The sequence below is a fragment of the Protopterus annectens genome, chromosome 1.part2 (assembly GCF_019279795.1).
Source record: "Protopterus annectens isolate FY-2018-M chromosome 1.part2, PAN1.0, whole genome shotgun sequence".
Taxonomy (NCBI): domain Eukaryota; kingdom Metazoa; phylum Chordata; order Ceratodontiformes; family Protopteridae; genus Protopterus; species Protopterus annectens.
In genome coordinates this window covers 698,676,191-698,691,968 of record NC_056727.1, presented here as the reverse complement: position 1 = coordinate 698,691,968, position 15,778 = coordinate 698,676,191, and the positions used below count along the sequence as shown (strand labels likewise).

The window sequence follows — 15,778 nt, the reverse complement described above, 5'->3', positions numbered from 1 at the left end:
ATTTCCAAACAGACAATCTCCAAATGGATAGGAAATTGCATACGATACTGTTACTCCTTCCATGGAAAACCAGTTCCACAGAACATAAGACCTCACTCTACAAGGGCAACAGCCACTACCACAGCCTTCTTACGAGGAGTGGCAACCAAAGACATTATTGAGGCGGCTACTTGGACCTCCGTGCATACATTTGCCAAGCATTATAATTTGCCTCTTTATTCCAGATCCCGAGCAGGGTTTGCCACTGCTGTACTGCAAGGGATCCTAAACACACCATAATCTACCTTTATCCTCCTCCCTAGTTGGCTATGGTATTCTACCCACTTGTTATGACTGCAGATGCATCCATGAAGGACATAGTACAGTTTTGTACCTACCATAAATGTAGATGTCCGAACTGGATAGCATCTGCAGTCAGGATTACCCTCCCTCCTTCCCTCTGTGGTACTCCTAGGGTGTTTACCCTCCTAATAGCTAGCTCTTGGGGAGTCTTTTATGGTGTATTTGTTTGTATATATGTACATATATGCTTATTGTTGTGTTTACCTCTATCTATTTGGAAACATTGGCATCTATCCAAATTTTACCCTGCAAGAGGGCTACTGGCATCTGGGGCAAGAAACACTGAGGAAAATGGCGTCGGCTGATGCTTTTATACCCGAAGACCAACAGAGATGACGTCGGGTGGAGTGCGACATCAGCCGAAGCCGGACCCGGACTTTGGAATCCGGCCGACTGCAGGGCTGCCTGACGACAGGACAACCCACTTGTTATGACTGCAGATGCTATCCAGTTCGGACATCTACATTTATGGTAGGTACAAAACTGTACTTTGTGTGCACTTACCATAAATATAGATGTTTGAGTGTATTCACTGTTGCAGTCCTGGTTTCCCTCCCTCCATCCCCCTTTTTTCTTTCTCCTTTTGTTACCATTCTTCCTTGTTCTTTCCTTACAAGGGACATATTGGTATTTATTTTCCACTAGTGGGGTTCTTCTACCAGAACCTGGCCTACTTTGGGGGCTCCTGACAGATTAGGGCAAGAAAAACTGATGTAATTGCGTCTGCTGCCGTACTTTATACTACTGACGACCTGACATCAGTCCTCAAGCGAAAGCAACTGACGCAGAAATACCGAGTCTCTGGTATTCGGGCTGGCCAAGGGCTACCCTGGCAGGGATAACCCAATTGTGGTGACTGCAGCAGTAAATACACTTGAACGTCTACATTTCCGGTAAGTGTACACAACTGTACTTTCATCCTTCTTGCCCTTTCCTCTGTCAGTTGCCTTAATTTCTAGACAAGTCTAGCTGTGCTTCCCCAGCATCTGTCCTGTCTGAGTTCATTTTTTTTCTGTCCGGTTTTGTAAAATTCGTATCATGTTGAGCCTTTGCATTGATGCCATTCTCTCCTTTTGTGTTAAATTGTGTACCAGGGTTTGCTTTCTTTCAACTCTCTCCATGTAGTTAGCAATGTCACTATCATCTTGAGTCGCTCTCTTCCTTTACGTTTTCCTTCTCCTTCCTCACTTGCTGTTTTTGAAAATATTTTCAACAACCATGGTTGCATTGTGCTTTTCACCAGCAGTATGCAGTTAACTTTTCCTTTCTGACTGTTAGTTTCAAGATTAGTGCTTTGTCTGCAGAGCTAACAGTTTTGCTAACTATGTGGGCCTTGGTGTACAGGATGTCCTTGAGGTGTTGATTCAACCCCTCCTTTTGAAACAACTACTTCTCTTGACTAGAAATTACTTTCCTGGAAGACCTTGTTTCTGGTTGCTGTCACCTGTGCCAGAAGTTTCTGATTTGCATGCTCTTGCCTCCAGACCCCTTTATCTAATTTTTCAGAAAGAAATGTATGTCTTGGAAGGATCCAGTCCTTTATGCCAAAGATTGATTTTGATTTTTCCTTTAATCAAACTATCCATCTTCCCAGCTTTTCCCCCAGACTACTCCAGTATAGAAGAGTACATATTACACACCTTGTTTGTTCACAGACAGTTGCACTTCTACTTTACCGTAGGCTAAACAGTTATAAGAAATGCAGGCATCTGTTTTTCTGTTGTGCATTCTTCAGGCTAGGTGCTAAAGGCTTCCAAAATAACTGCCCAGAGGGCTTTTAGATTGGCATACAAAAGATAAGCGATATAAGATTGTACTGGCAAAACCAAAAGCCCATGCCACATGATGCATTGCGGCTTCTACAGCATTCTTCAGGCACTGCTCAGTTGATTAGGCAGCCAACTGAATGTGAGGATGCCGGGGAGACAGGTGATTATTGGAGTAGTGAATGAGACAAATTGGATCTGCTTTGTGGTGAATATCCCAGCATTCAAAATAGACTAGGGCTAATCAGGAACTGGCATTGCAGTAAGCACACAACTTCTATTTAAACATCATTGCTGTTAGCACATCTTGTATGTAACATGAATTGCAATTGCTGTTAGTTAGACATGTACAAACATCACCAGAGATCAATGACCAAAATCTGTGCAGTTCACTGTTGTACAGTTTTATTCTACATTCCTTCTTAATTATAGAACAAGTCTGAATTATAGGTGTGTGTGTGTGTGTGTGTATATATATATATATATATATATATATATATATATATATATATATATCTACTAAACTATGGCTGAAGATGTTTGTTCAGTTTCCTGTAAAATATTATCAGACTGTGAATACTGCTTTACATTATTTGTGTGTGTGTAAATGACAGTTTGCTTAAGAAGTAATTACACTGCTGCATATAGCTAACCAATGCCCTATAGCTTATTTTCAGTGGATAATACTCACTTGGTGTAATGTTCTCTGAGCTCATGGGGACCTTACTTAAAATGTGGTATTCTGTCTCTACTCCAAGACTTTACACAACAATCCTCCTTATTGATTAAAACATGACTGACTACTTATAAACTTTCAAAAACACATCTCTTCCAAAAGAGCACTATTCGCTGTCACCTCTGCCATCACAGTGATAAATCAAGGAAACGACGCAAAATTACTGGATGTTATCATAGAAAAAAGACACACTAGGTACATTATACAGAGTAAAAACCTACTTCACTGACATATCTGGAAGGCAAATAGCTGCTTCTTGCTGCCATCTCTCCTCTGTGCTGCCCCAATCATCATTAACTTTCTCAACTGTCCAAATTTGCAGTAAATTATAACTTGTAAAACGCACCACTGCGTAACCCTATGAGAATAAAACTGGTTACAATTGCCGCATCACTCAACTCTTTTTCAGTGGCTATAATATACAGACCTCTGTATAAGACAAAAGATTGCCAAGCCCTTAATAAACATTCTCCTCAGTAGAATTTAATGTTCTAGAGAAAAATCGCTATGTCCAAGTCATGTAATACTGCAGGTGACTCAGTATTCAAATAGTGTAGCTAAACTATGGAACCACATCCCACCACCACTGAAATCAACTCAAAATACAAACTTCTTTAAAACACCACTTAAACTTCTACTTTCAAATCAGTGGATCTTCTCTACATTTCCAGGATAAATTCTACTGCTACTTTAAGATTGCCATATCGTCAAACTATTTCTCTTCATTCCGAATCCTATGCTCCACAGTTGGTCTTCACCAGTGTTGTAACAGTTTTATTAGCATTTCCCAGCATTATGCTTTGTTTTGTGACACTACTCCCACTTATCTGAGTACTTTTGATACAATCCTTATTCTAGCACGCATGAGCTGTATACATGTGCGCACACACGTGTAATATACAAATGTGTATGTTTCTGAACCTGCTTTATGCCTCACCTTTTAATGACTAACATTTTCTGTCCTACCTAGTTATTCCCCTCGCCCCTTTTGCTTTGAATTTCTAAGGACTAAACTCATGATCTATTTATTTGACACTCTGTAATAACCACTTTAAATTCTCAATGTTCAGTATCTACTAATGCACAAGTATCTTTTATTCAGCAATATTTGCCTTTATTTTCATATGAAACTAATCTAATTAGCAAATTTATGTGTAATTGTTAATGTATAATGTTTGTAATGTTGCAGCTTTTCTCCCCAGGTCTCTGCTTTAAAGGAGTTTTTGACTAAACCCTCTGGAGCAAACCTGATTAAACAAAAAGATAAGTACTATCGATTTTAAAATCTGACCATTTGAGCTTGTAATATTTTTGAAAACAGTAAAATCTTTCTGTTGACTATGTTCGAAATTACATCACTATAAAGCTGAAACTCTAAATAAGTAGTGTTCAAGTAGTTGTATAAAAATTTGGCCAGCCTGCATTATGTAAGTACTAATGTACAATTTTTGCTTATGACCATATAATCCTTTAGTAATAACTGATGGTAAAAAGCTAACTTAATAGACTTTGCTTCAGTAAATGAATTTTAGAAGTTAACTGCTTAATGTCAATTACTGTCTGTGTTATGAAATTGCAGTATTCATAACATGAGGAAGTCTGCCTCTGGCTGACTCATACGTCCGCCCAGTATACGAAAGTCTAAATGCTATTGTGGTGTGTGTGTGCAGCACCTCACATCAGCTAGCATAAGTCCGACATAGACGTCCAGTATAAAGCAGAAATCAGCACATACCCACCTCAGAAATTTTCTGCCACCTGTCCGATTGCCTCGGTCATTGCTCGCCAGAGAAGTCTCATTTTGTGCTTCAGATAAGTACCCCATTGTTTTTTTTTTCTTTATTCCTGTTGGCTACTGTTGTATTTTGTAGTGAGTACATGTCAGCTAGGGAGGGCAAGTGTCGGTGTGGAAGGCATATTCCACATGAAGACTTCCCACAAACTTAATTTTGCCTAGGATCAGATCACAACCACACCTGTGCTTATCTGTAAGGCCTTTGTCCCAAAAACCCTTCATAGCCGTCTAACTTCTCTTAGGTTATATTTGGAAAATCAGTGCCGTAAGCACTTGGAGCAAGATGTATAACCAACATTGGGTTCTTCAGATGAGCCACAACTCAAGAAGGCCAGGAAGTCTTGGCCTGACCCAACTGCTGCTCCCCTATTTCAGGTGCTGCTTCCGAGGCTGATGAGGCAACCTTGGAATCTGTATAGCCTCCTTCGGGTACCACCGCAGAAGCTGTTAACGAATCTACATGCATGTGCCTGAGGGATTCATAGACGTCCGTTAAGGGTGCTGGGGTAGGTGGCCACGGCTTGTTACTGAAGGCCCACACGGTGTTATGCAAATTGTCGTACGTGAGGATGTTCCTACAGATGTCGTGGAATGCTGCCCGTTTTGTCCCATCTACCTCTCATCTGGCTCCTGAGGCTCCAAGGGAGAAGAAATTTAAAACTCTACAGGTTTCCCGGTTCCTCAGGATGAAGTACCCGACCTAGCACCTGACTGGCAGGCCTTTACCTAAGGCGTTTTTAATTTCCTTAACGGCCTTCCACCAGAACTCAGCCTGTTCCATTTTTTTCACCAGCTTTTCCTCCTGCTATCCCCTTGAAGAGGCCTTCAGAGGGCATATCTTCTGAGGAGGTGGATTCATCAGGGGATGAGTCTCTTACTCTACACAAATTGTTTCTCTGGGATATGCCTCCCCAGAGGAGGAATCTAATGGTACGGATTCCCCAGGGGAAGATATTTCCTTTGGGGAGACCATTTTGAAGATGAAGTACTTCAAGTGGGATTGCTGCCAAGTGTCTGAAATACAGAAGTGATATTATACCCTCCTTCAGGTTCCCCTAATCAATCTGCCATCCCTTTTGTCCTGCTGTCCTTTTTGGATGTATTCACTGCGTCCTCCAAGCGCCCAGATTCACAGCCTCCAGCTCTCAAACATCCAGGCAAGGTGCCTGAGGATGCCAAGTTCCTTTTTAAGGTACAGTCTGCTGATCCAGCTACTATTCTTTGCCAGCAGATAACACTTCTAAACCTTTGCCTTCCACCTCTCTGCTTCCCTCTGATAAGAGCAAGGTCACAAAGAGGCTGGGGGAAAAAGTGTATGTGCAATTTTGGCGTTCAGGGCAATGAACTCAGACAAACATGGGCAAAATATTCCCTGGCTCTTCTAGCAGATGCAGTGAAACTCCTGTCAGAGCTCCCGGAGTCACCCACTAAAGCCAAGCTCTCAACCATCCTAAATTCCTCCACCCAGGTAACCAAGTGCTCCATCAAATAAAGTTATGATGCTGTGGAGGCCTCAGCCAGGGCTGCCACTTCTTGGTTAGTTGTGAGAAGGCATTCATATCTTAGACTACAACCTCTTTCTGATAACAAAGCTAAGCTAATGGATGCTCCACTGGACAGTAAAGCTTTATTTGAAAATGTAGCTATAGAGGTTTTCAAAACAGTAAAGGAAAAGGGGAAGGAACTCCAGGATTTAAAATACATTTTTGTCTCCCCTGTTGCCTGCTTCCAGAGGAACTACCCAGTCAGAACCACCTTCGTAAGGAACTCAACTAGAGCTCTTCCATCCAAAAGTAAGAGGAATTTGAGGAGACAAGCTCCCTTTAAGTCTGCTTCTTCCACACCTTTACAGAAACTGCCTTTTTAGGCCAAATGTGGTAATCTCCATCTGCCTCCAGATCATCTACTCCCCTTTCTCTTCACCTCTTCTTTCCCTCCCAGCTTGGAATTGGATAACATAGGACTCTTGGGTACTTTCCATCATCAGTCAAGGCTATTTAATGGTATGGGAAACCCCTCCTACCTTCAAGGGCATTCCACAACCTCCACAAGACCAATTGGAAACCTTCCCACTAGTCCACTTGTCTCTACTTTCTCAGGGCACTTTCCAGGAGGTACCACCCTCTCAAAGGGGAAAACGATTTTACTCTATGATACTGGTTCCAAGGAAGGATGGCCCTTCGAGGCCCATTCTGAACTTTACCATTTAAACACCTTTCTGGAAGTCCCCACTTTCGCATGTTGATGTTGCCTACTTTTCTCCCACTTATCCTTCCCCAGGCCTTCATGGTATCATTGGACATCAAAGATGCCAACCTTCACACCCCATTCACCAATGGTTCAGAAGATTTCTTCACTTTTCTGTTGCTTCCTCTAATTTTCAGTTCTGTGCTTTGCCCTTTGATTTATCTGTGAAACCAAGGGTATTTGCACAATGTTTAGTCCCCGTCATTGCCTGCAGTAGGCTACAGGGCATACAGATATTTTCATATCTAGATGACCTGCTTCCCCAGGCCCCATCTGCAGACACTCTGCTGGAGAATCTCTCCTGCACAATGTCCCTTCTGAAGGTTGAAAGCAAATTCTTCCCTTTTCAGAAGTCTGCCCTGATCCTTTCCCAAGATTGTATCTTCCTGAGGTGCAGGATTCTAACAAATGGGATGATAGCTTGTCTATCCTCAGAAAAAAAGTCCTGTCTTTTACCTCTTCCAGGACCTGTTATCTCTTCAATCTCTGATGGCCAGGGTGTTTCTGCACTTAGTGGGGTTCATAGCCTCCACTATTCCCATGCCCCCCCCCTCTCGAGTACGTATGAGGAAATCAATGGTCTCTGAGAACGATTTGAAAGCAACACTCACTCTTTGGATTTTGTTGTACACCTCCTACCCTGTTTGTTAAAGAAGTTAGTGGCAGATTTTCCAGGTGTTAAGAAATCCAGGCTTACCCCCTTCAACCCCCCCACCCAGGATCTGTATACAGATGCGTCAGACACAGGCTGGGGTGTAACTCTGGAACACTGGAAGGTCGGGGATGTGTGGTCCCCAACTTAAAGGAGAACATCAGCATAAAGGAAATAAGAGCTCTGATCTGTGCCCTTGAAATCTTCAAGTCTGGGATTTCACCAAGGGTTCTAAGGTGGTTCACAGACAACACCGCAGTCCTCTGGTACATCAAGGGGGGGGTGCAGAGTCCTGTATCCTCTGCAGACTGGCATTACACTGGGAAGCTAGCCCAGCAGAGCCAGGTTTCTCTCCAGGCTATTCACATTCTTTCAGCTCTGAATGTGATGGCAGGCACTTAGCAGGTCCGTGACTCAATCCCATGAGTGGATGTTAAACAGGGATGTGTTTCTGGATCTGGTCCATCATTGAGGTATTCCTTAGCTAGATCTTTTTGCCTCCCATATGAACAGATAGCTTCCCAAGTTTTGTGCCAGGATCCCACATCCTGGGAGATGGAAAGGCGCACTATCTTTTCCATGCAAGGGGATGTTTCTGTACGCATCCCCCCCTTTCCACTTATCCAGAACGTCCTGCTGAAAATTCAGTGGGAACAGCCAAAAATGTTGATGGGACCCCCTTTTGGTGAAGACAGCATTGGTTCCCCCTCCTCCTACATTTATCCAAGGGTAATCACCACACATTACCCCACAGGATGGGACCTACTCACACAGGACAAGGGAACTCCAGTGCACCCACAAATGTTTGTTAAACTTGATACTGTGGCTGATGGGGCTTTAATTCCCTTCAGTCACCTTCATACTGAGGATATGCTACAAGTTCTGCAGGAGGCCAGAAAACCCACTACTAGGAACTATTTTGTTTTCAAATGGAAGAGGTTTTTCCAACTGGTGTCTCGAAAAACACTTGCAACCACTGTCAGTAGAGGTCCCAGTGGTTTTGTCTTACCTGTGTGAATTAACGAAGAGTGGCTTGTTTTATTCTTCAGTCAAGGCACATTTTTCTGCCATCTCTGCATGTTTAACAATGTCCCCAATTTAATTTCCAGACTGGAAGTTAAGCTGTTCCTGAAAGGTGTCTTCACATTAGACCACCAAGGAAACCAGTGCCGCCTCCTTGGAATCTCAATTTTGTCCTGGAGAAACTTGCCCTGGCACCCTTTGAACTAGCAGTGTCATCTTCCATGCAACATTGTACATGGAAAACAGTTCTAGTGGCTGTTACTCTCAGAAGGATTTCTGAGCTGCAGGCCCTTGTGGTCTCCTCTCCCTTCAGTGTTATATAGGGACAGGGTTTCGAATCAGACTTAACCCATCATTTATGCCTAAGGTGGTTCATAGGTTGGTAATAGGCTATCGGCCCTAGGGCCTATACAAGCCTAGCCGTAACAATTCCCTGACTATTTCTTCCCACACTGTTTACTTCCCTGGACCCCTGTTTAGCAGGGCGACTGACGTGATCCCCGGGGTGAATTTATTTTCTCCCATCCAATCCGCAAGGTTCCTTTTGAAGAAGGCCAAAGAGGTGTTCTGCTTGACATGTATGGGCAGTCCATTCCAGAGTCTGGAGTTATCCCCGAATCAGGCTGTCAATCTCTACTGTTTTTCCCTTCTCCCCAGTCCTCCAGTGAGAAGATTTTTCACACCCTGGATGTACATAGGCAACTCTGATACTTGAGCAAAACTAAGCCTATCCACAAGTCCAAATGATTGCTTCCTATCACCCATGGGCTCTGGGCCAACCTGTTTCCAAGCAAACGTTTTCCTCCTGGATTTCTAAAGTGATTTTTTCTGTTGCTCAATGGAAAGAATCTCTCCTCACCTGTGAGGGCACATTCCACTAAGTCTGTGTCCTCTTCTGAGGCCTTTTTTAAAGGATAAGAGACAGCCTCTATCTTGGAGGCAGCTGCCTGGTGGTCTTGTTCATACTTTCACCAAGCACTATAAACAGAATGTCATGTCCAGGGTGGTTTTTGCCAGAGCTGTTCTTCAGGGCTATGTGGAAAATGTTTCTGCACCTCCTCCAAGTTATTCCTTTGCACGACTTTGGAATTCTCCCTCGTGTTATGAATATTGCAGCATATGAATAGGACCTAGAATAGTTGTTGAAATCTTACCTTAACCATAGTATATGCTGCTGTATTGCTTTTATTTAAAATTTGTTGACCGGGAAAGTCCGACTAGGTTCCACAGATCCTGTTTTCAGCAGAGGCCCAGGGAGAAATGCTCCAGAAGCATATCTTTAGAATGTAGGAGGAAACCAGAGTATCTGGAGGAAACCCAGGAGGAGGAAGCTTTTCCCGCCTGCCTTCCCCCTGATGCTTGCCTGGTCCCTGGTTGCATGTGTCTCACTATCAGGCTGGTGCATTGCAGCATTCAGTTTTGAGGTGGGTACTTGTTGATGTCCGCTTTATACCTGATGTCTCTTTATGGCGGATGTATGCTAGCTGATTGGTGTTGCACATACCCTACAATAGCATTTAGACTTTTGTATAGTGTACGAATCCGCCAGAGGCAGACTCCCTCATGTTATGAATATTGCAGCATATAGAAGAGAAGGACATCTATGGTTATGTTAAGATTTTACACAACTATCTGTTTAAAATGTTTCATTGACCAAGATGCGTTAAATCTACTGCAAATCTTGCTTCAAACTTCTCTAGACTAACCATTTCAAACATCTTCGTGGACTACTTTTTCTCACTTCAGGACAAATGCAAGCAAGTCATTTTTTTTAAAAGGTGCAAGTGCCACAAGTAGTGAGTACTAGCGTACACACTTGGAATATTTTATCTATATATTTTAGTAATTGTTGCATGTTGGAGGTTCACTTTTAAACTGCACACAGGTGCATTCAGAAGTATGTTTGTATAATGTAAAATTGCATCTGTTGCACAGCAAAGCACAAGTTTCACCACCTCGATTTGCTTGAAGAAATCATAGTTCTATAACAGTATTGAAAGCAAGTGTATATCTATTGTACGTGAGCAAAGTTAAAAGCATCAAATGTGTTTTAGTAAGCCTGTTTGGGCCTCAACACTAAGGGTGAAAAATGTATGTACTTACAAGATTGCCAAATGGATTGGTGTGGTAACTTGAAATGTTCATAGTAAATATGACCAAACTGATACTTCACTGCGGTTTGTCCAATGTTTCAAGTTTAGAAACTGGTACACAGTTCTAATGTATTAAATAGTCTGTTCTGATATGTTTAAAACAAAAAGAGAGGCAATTTAAGCAGTAAGTTAACCATCTTAAGTTGTGAGCCCGAGACAGCAGTATTCTAGTTGCAGACAGTTGTGTACTGCTCATTTTCATTGTTTGCTAGCAATAGCTTGACACACAGGCTTATGCCTATTCCTGATTAAAGGAGGATATCATAAACGTGAATGAGGCTAGCATAACGCCGTGCTGCTGTTACTCACCAAATACCACCGTTAAGGAGCAGTAGCAAAGTGACATGTTGAATGTCCATACTAAGGTGACATCCCTAAAGCCATACTACAGCATGGGGTGATGTAAGGTGAGAGGAACTGTGTTAACAGACCAGTTTTTGAAAAAAGTGCAAAACTGTAGATGCCGAGTTGAAGTGCTTGACATGCCAAAGCACACCCTGCATTTTAAGCGTCAAATCCTGAGTTGAGACAACCTAAAAATGTATAATGTGCACAATTCAATACAATACAAGTTGATATCAGTCATTACTTTTGTTTTCTGTGTTTGCACAGTGTGTAATTATTGTAAGCATTAGTCAATAGTGTTATCACAAAATGCCTCAAAAATACACATACTACACCACTAAAATAGAAGTATTAGTTTTTAAATGCACTATAAGTTGTAATCAAAACAGATTTACAGACAGTGTATTACTTTTAGCTTTAATAGTGCAACTAGCAAAAACAGATGTACGTTCAATTTTTTTGGCTGTTGGTATAAGTAAAAAGGTACACCCTTAAGTCATATCTGCTTTTCTTTTAAGTGCCATGCATTAACTTTTTCATAAATTCCTCTGTATACCATGGGACAGGTACTTGTATGTTCCTGTACTGATATGCCTAACCAAATGCTTTTAATCATACATGTAGTACAAACGTGATGCTTTCAGCATGGAGGTATTCCAAAATTTGGAGGCTTACTCTCTCAGTACCTGTTCTCCCAAAAAAAAATCAGTTAAGGTTGCATATAGCGGCATTCTTTAAAGCTGCCAAAAAGTTACCTGCTTTTGAGTTAAGATCAAATGAATGCTGAATACTGACAATTCAGTATCCCCAGTTCAGATTTTCCTTACATTTTGTTAAATTGTTCCAATACTGTTGTATAAAATAAGTAGTCATTTCATGCATGTAAATCTAGATTATTGCAGTATGTTCTAACAATATAAAACCTTAAAGCAGGTAAATAAAAAAAAAAAAAAAAAGTACACTAGAGGCAACTCTGCTGCAAGAAAAATTGCCTGAGAATAATTTCCTGAAAGAGTGGCTTTAAGACTTGTCAACAAGTAACATAGCACGAATGTATTAGCTTCCTGCTATTTTTTTCTCAAGTTTTGACAGGTAGTTCATAGAACTGTAAATAATTTTGTTTCCTTTTTAGATATACTATTAGGTGGAGAATCGAAGACAGAGTATTTGAAGAAGTTAGTGGATCCATTAGACGTAGAGTAAAGCAGAATGCTGCACGTGTTGCTTACTGCGCATTAATAAATGAATTTATTGAAAAGGTAAGTAAATGCATTGCATGTTAATATTTGGATATGAAGATTCATTGAAAATGTATGTGTCTTCATCTGTGTTCACTTTTCTTTGAGGTATATATCCGAATGCTGTATGCTACATATTTATTCAGCGGTAAGTACTAGGCTATCAGTCTGCAGACTTATTACATGCCTAGCCAATAACCCGTGATCAGAATCAAGGCTTGTATCTGTGAAGTTAGGACCTTAACCATTATACTAACCCTTCCATACATTTATAAATGTTTCTGTTGCCCTTCCAGAGTACATATGTTGGGACATCTGCAATTACTTTGTAGTTTGATAAAAATGAAAGTTTCATTTCTGGAAGTATTTTTCATTTTCCATTGTGCTAATGTTCTTTGTGTTTGATGAGCCTTAGTTGACTGATCAATGATTAGGTTATTCCTCTTAGTTGAAATGTTTTGCAAAGCTTGCACGCTTAAGGGTTTTTTTGCCCAGATCAACATGTACCTTGCCCTCCCTTACCCTATTGTTTTCTGGTACTTGTACTTTTCAGAGGTCAAACTTTGTGCTTATCCTATTTTCTGTCAGGTCTTTGTCTCGCCTATTCTTTTTATAGATGTTAATAATTCACAGTAAAGAAAACTAGAGTAATGCTATAACAAAGTTGGTACATTTACTATCAACAGAATCTATTGTACTCGCCACTATTAATCCTTCAAAAAAGTCCATAACATTTGATACTTCCTGTAATAAATGCTTTTCCCTCAATTTTCATCAGTGGTACTGTCCTGCCAGGTCATTTTATTCTGCAGATGCTAATCTTTTTTTGTTAAAATCGTAGGGCACATTTGGTGTCTCCTTGTATTCTACATATATTTCCAACTCTGAAATTCCATTCACCCAGCTTTTTCACAAATAGCCTAATACAAGACCTTCAGAGAGAGAAAAAATGTCTGTACAACTTCTGGCACTGATGCTGTAAACTCGTCCTTAGGCTAAGATAACTTTCCCATAGTCATTTCTCCTTTTTTGTGTACAAGCCTTGCTGTATTATCCTCTGCATTGTTCACACAACCCTTGTTTTGCAGCCTTTTTTATCTACCTGTACTATATTCTAACCAATATTCCCCCCGTTTTTTTCTTCAAACAGTGGGGGGATTTATGTATGGCATCCAAATATGCAACCAAGCCTAACCGATTTAGGATCTTTTCTGGGAAGTGTCTGCGTAGGTATTTTTATAACCCAAATAGACTCCAGAAAACTTTCCCTTTGCTAGATTGCAGATGTTGGAGGTGTGATGCGGAAGAGAGATAATTGAAAACATACATTTTGGGAGTGTAATGAGTTAGCATAATCTCTTTTTTCTCCATTCCTATGTTAGCTTTTCTGTTACTTTATGAATATGTTATGTGTGACCGTTCTTAAAGTTAACCCTCTAATTCATAATCATCCCTTTCCACTTTGAATTTTAGCTTTCTACTTGTGTTGTGTATAAGAGCATTAACTGTGTAGTTCTAAAGTATCCCTTCACATCAAGTGATCCTAAACATTCTCCTATTGGGAGGATCAACTTATCCCACTTGACTACTAGCCCCCCCCCCGAATAATTACAAAAAAGCTGAAAGATTTTACTAGTCACAACTTCTCTTCTGGTCGATAACACATGCATGTCCTGTGTATAAATCTAAGGGGATCAAAAACAGTCACTGGTTGTATCATGCTGTCAATATCCATAGGCAAGAATTTTCAGTTTTTGTATTCTGTTTTGTGTAGTCTCTTCCCATGTATCCTTAACTGCCATAACTGAATCTTTTTTAATCCATACTCCTAAAGCCAACGTACCAATTATATCCTTGAATTTCTGAGTCCCTTATATTCTTTGCCAGAGGTTCTAAATGTAAAAAAAAAGGGGGGGGGGGAAGAGGGACACCTCTGCCTGGTTCCTGTGCTCAGACGCAACTTATCAGAGAGGAACCCTCCCAGTTAGATTTTTTTGCCTCTGATCCCTTATGTATCCTCCTAATTAACCTTGTTATTTTATCAGGAAATGCAATTGCTTCCATTGTCCTACTCATAAATACCAGCTTACTCTATCAGATGCTTTCTGTGCATCAAGACCCACCAGTAACAGCAGTATTTTCTTATATTCCACTTCCTTCTGAGTCATCATTGTTAATGTCACATGTTTATCTGCTGTCTACAAAACCACAGTGGTCCATATCTATCAATTTTGACATTGTTTGCCATTATTTTAGCCATTCTAGGCATAGACACTTTATAATCGTGGTTTAAAATCCAAATGGGCCCATATAAAGCTGGATCGGATGAGCCTTCAGCATATTTAGGTATTAACAGCCACCACATCTTTTTTTCTAGGATGTTGATGCATCCCCTCCTTTTAAAATACTTTTAAGACATCCCAGACCTTTATCCCATTCTTCCGTCTTGACTTCCAAATCTCCACAGGAATACCATCTGTTCTGGAGACTTTCCTTTAGATTGGGTTTACATCACCATTTTATCTCACCACCTCCTATCCTGTTAGTAATTGAGCCTCATTTACCTCTAGCCTTGGCATATTTAAGTATTCCATAAATATTTTCATCTGTGCTTTTTCTTGATTTTCCTACATCTCTGCTTTATACAAATGTTCATAAAATTCCAAGATCTCCAATACCTGTACAGAATCTCTGGTTATTTTTCTTGTTATAGGCTCCCTAAGTTTGGCAGCTACCTTTTTTTACGTTTTGTGCTGTGGAGTTATCAAAAAAAGTTATTTAACAGAAGTCTAGAACTTGTGCATGTTGTCCAGGTGCTCCCTTATTTTCTCTTTAGTAATTTGCAGTTCTGCCTCTGCTGCAACATTTTTCTTATTTTGTAATACTTTAACCTTTGTCATTCCCTCAAAATAATTCTTATTACTTCTTAAGCAGTTCTTTGTTTTATTTCTACCCTATTTATAAACTCAACTTTCCTTTGACCCCACTCACTCACTATAACTTTTGGAGTACTTTCTATCGTCCCTAATAACCCCTGAATAATTTCTGCTACCTGTTCCTCAAATTCCTGTCAAAAAGGTAGGTGGGGAAGTGGCAGTGTCTCATCTGTACTCATTATCCTGAATTTTATCTTGGTAATTTATCAGTGTATGATCTAAAATGGTTATTAGATGTGTATCAAAGTTCTCAAATTCCTATGAAATACAGTTCATGTCTGTCTTTTTTATATATTTTATTTACTGTGAAATTCTGACTGGATGCAGGTCCTTTTCAGCGGATCCCTGGAGAGAAGAGCTCCATATCATGTACATGATAGAGATACAAAGTTGCAGCAGTAGCAAACATTACAGGTCATTGGCTTTAATAAGTAACAAGATATTGATCAACTGTATTATATAGTAAATGTTGCAAGTTAAGATAGTTTCTTGTTTATAATATTAGTAACCAAGTTGTCAGACAAGATTTTAAAGTATGTAGACAA

General features: G+C 40.5%; 1 protein-coding gene across 1 annotated transcript in view; it reads left to right on the top strand.

The window, feature by feature from the left end:
* The window catches only part of LOC122790858, a 1,163,840-nt gene that overhangs the window by 324,294 nt on the left and 823,768 nt on the right, over positions 1-15,778 (top strand). Inside the window, exon 8 of the mRNA XM_044058512.1 lies at positions 12,192-12,318. Coding sequence (XP_043914447.1) covers positions 12,192-12,318 — 127 coding nt within the window. The remainder of the gene's footprint in view (positions 1-12,191; positions 12,319-15,778) is intronic.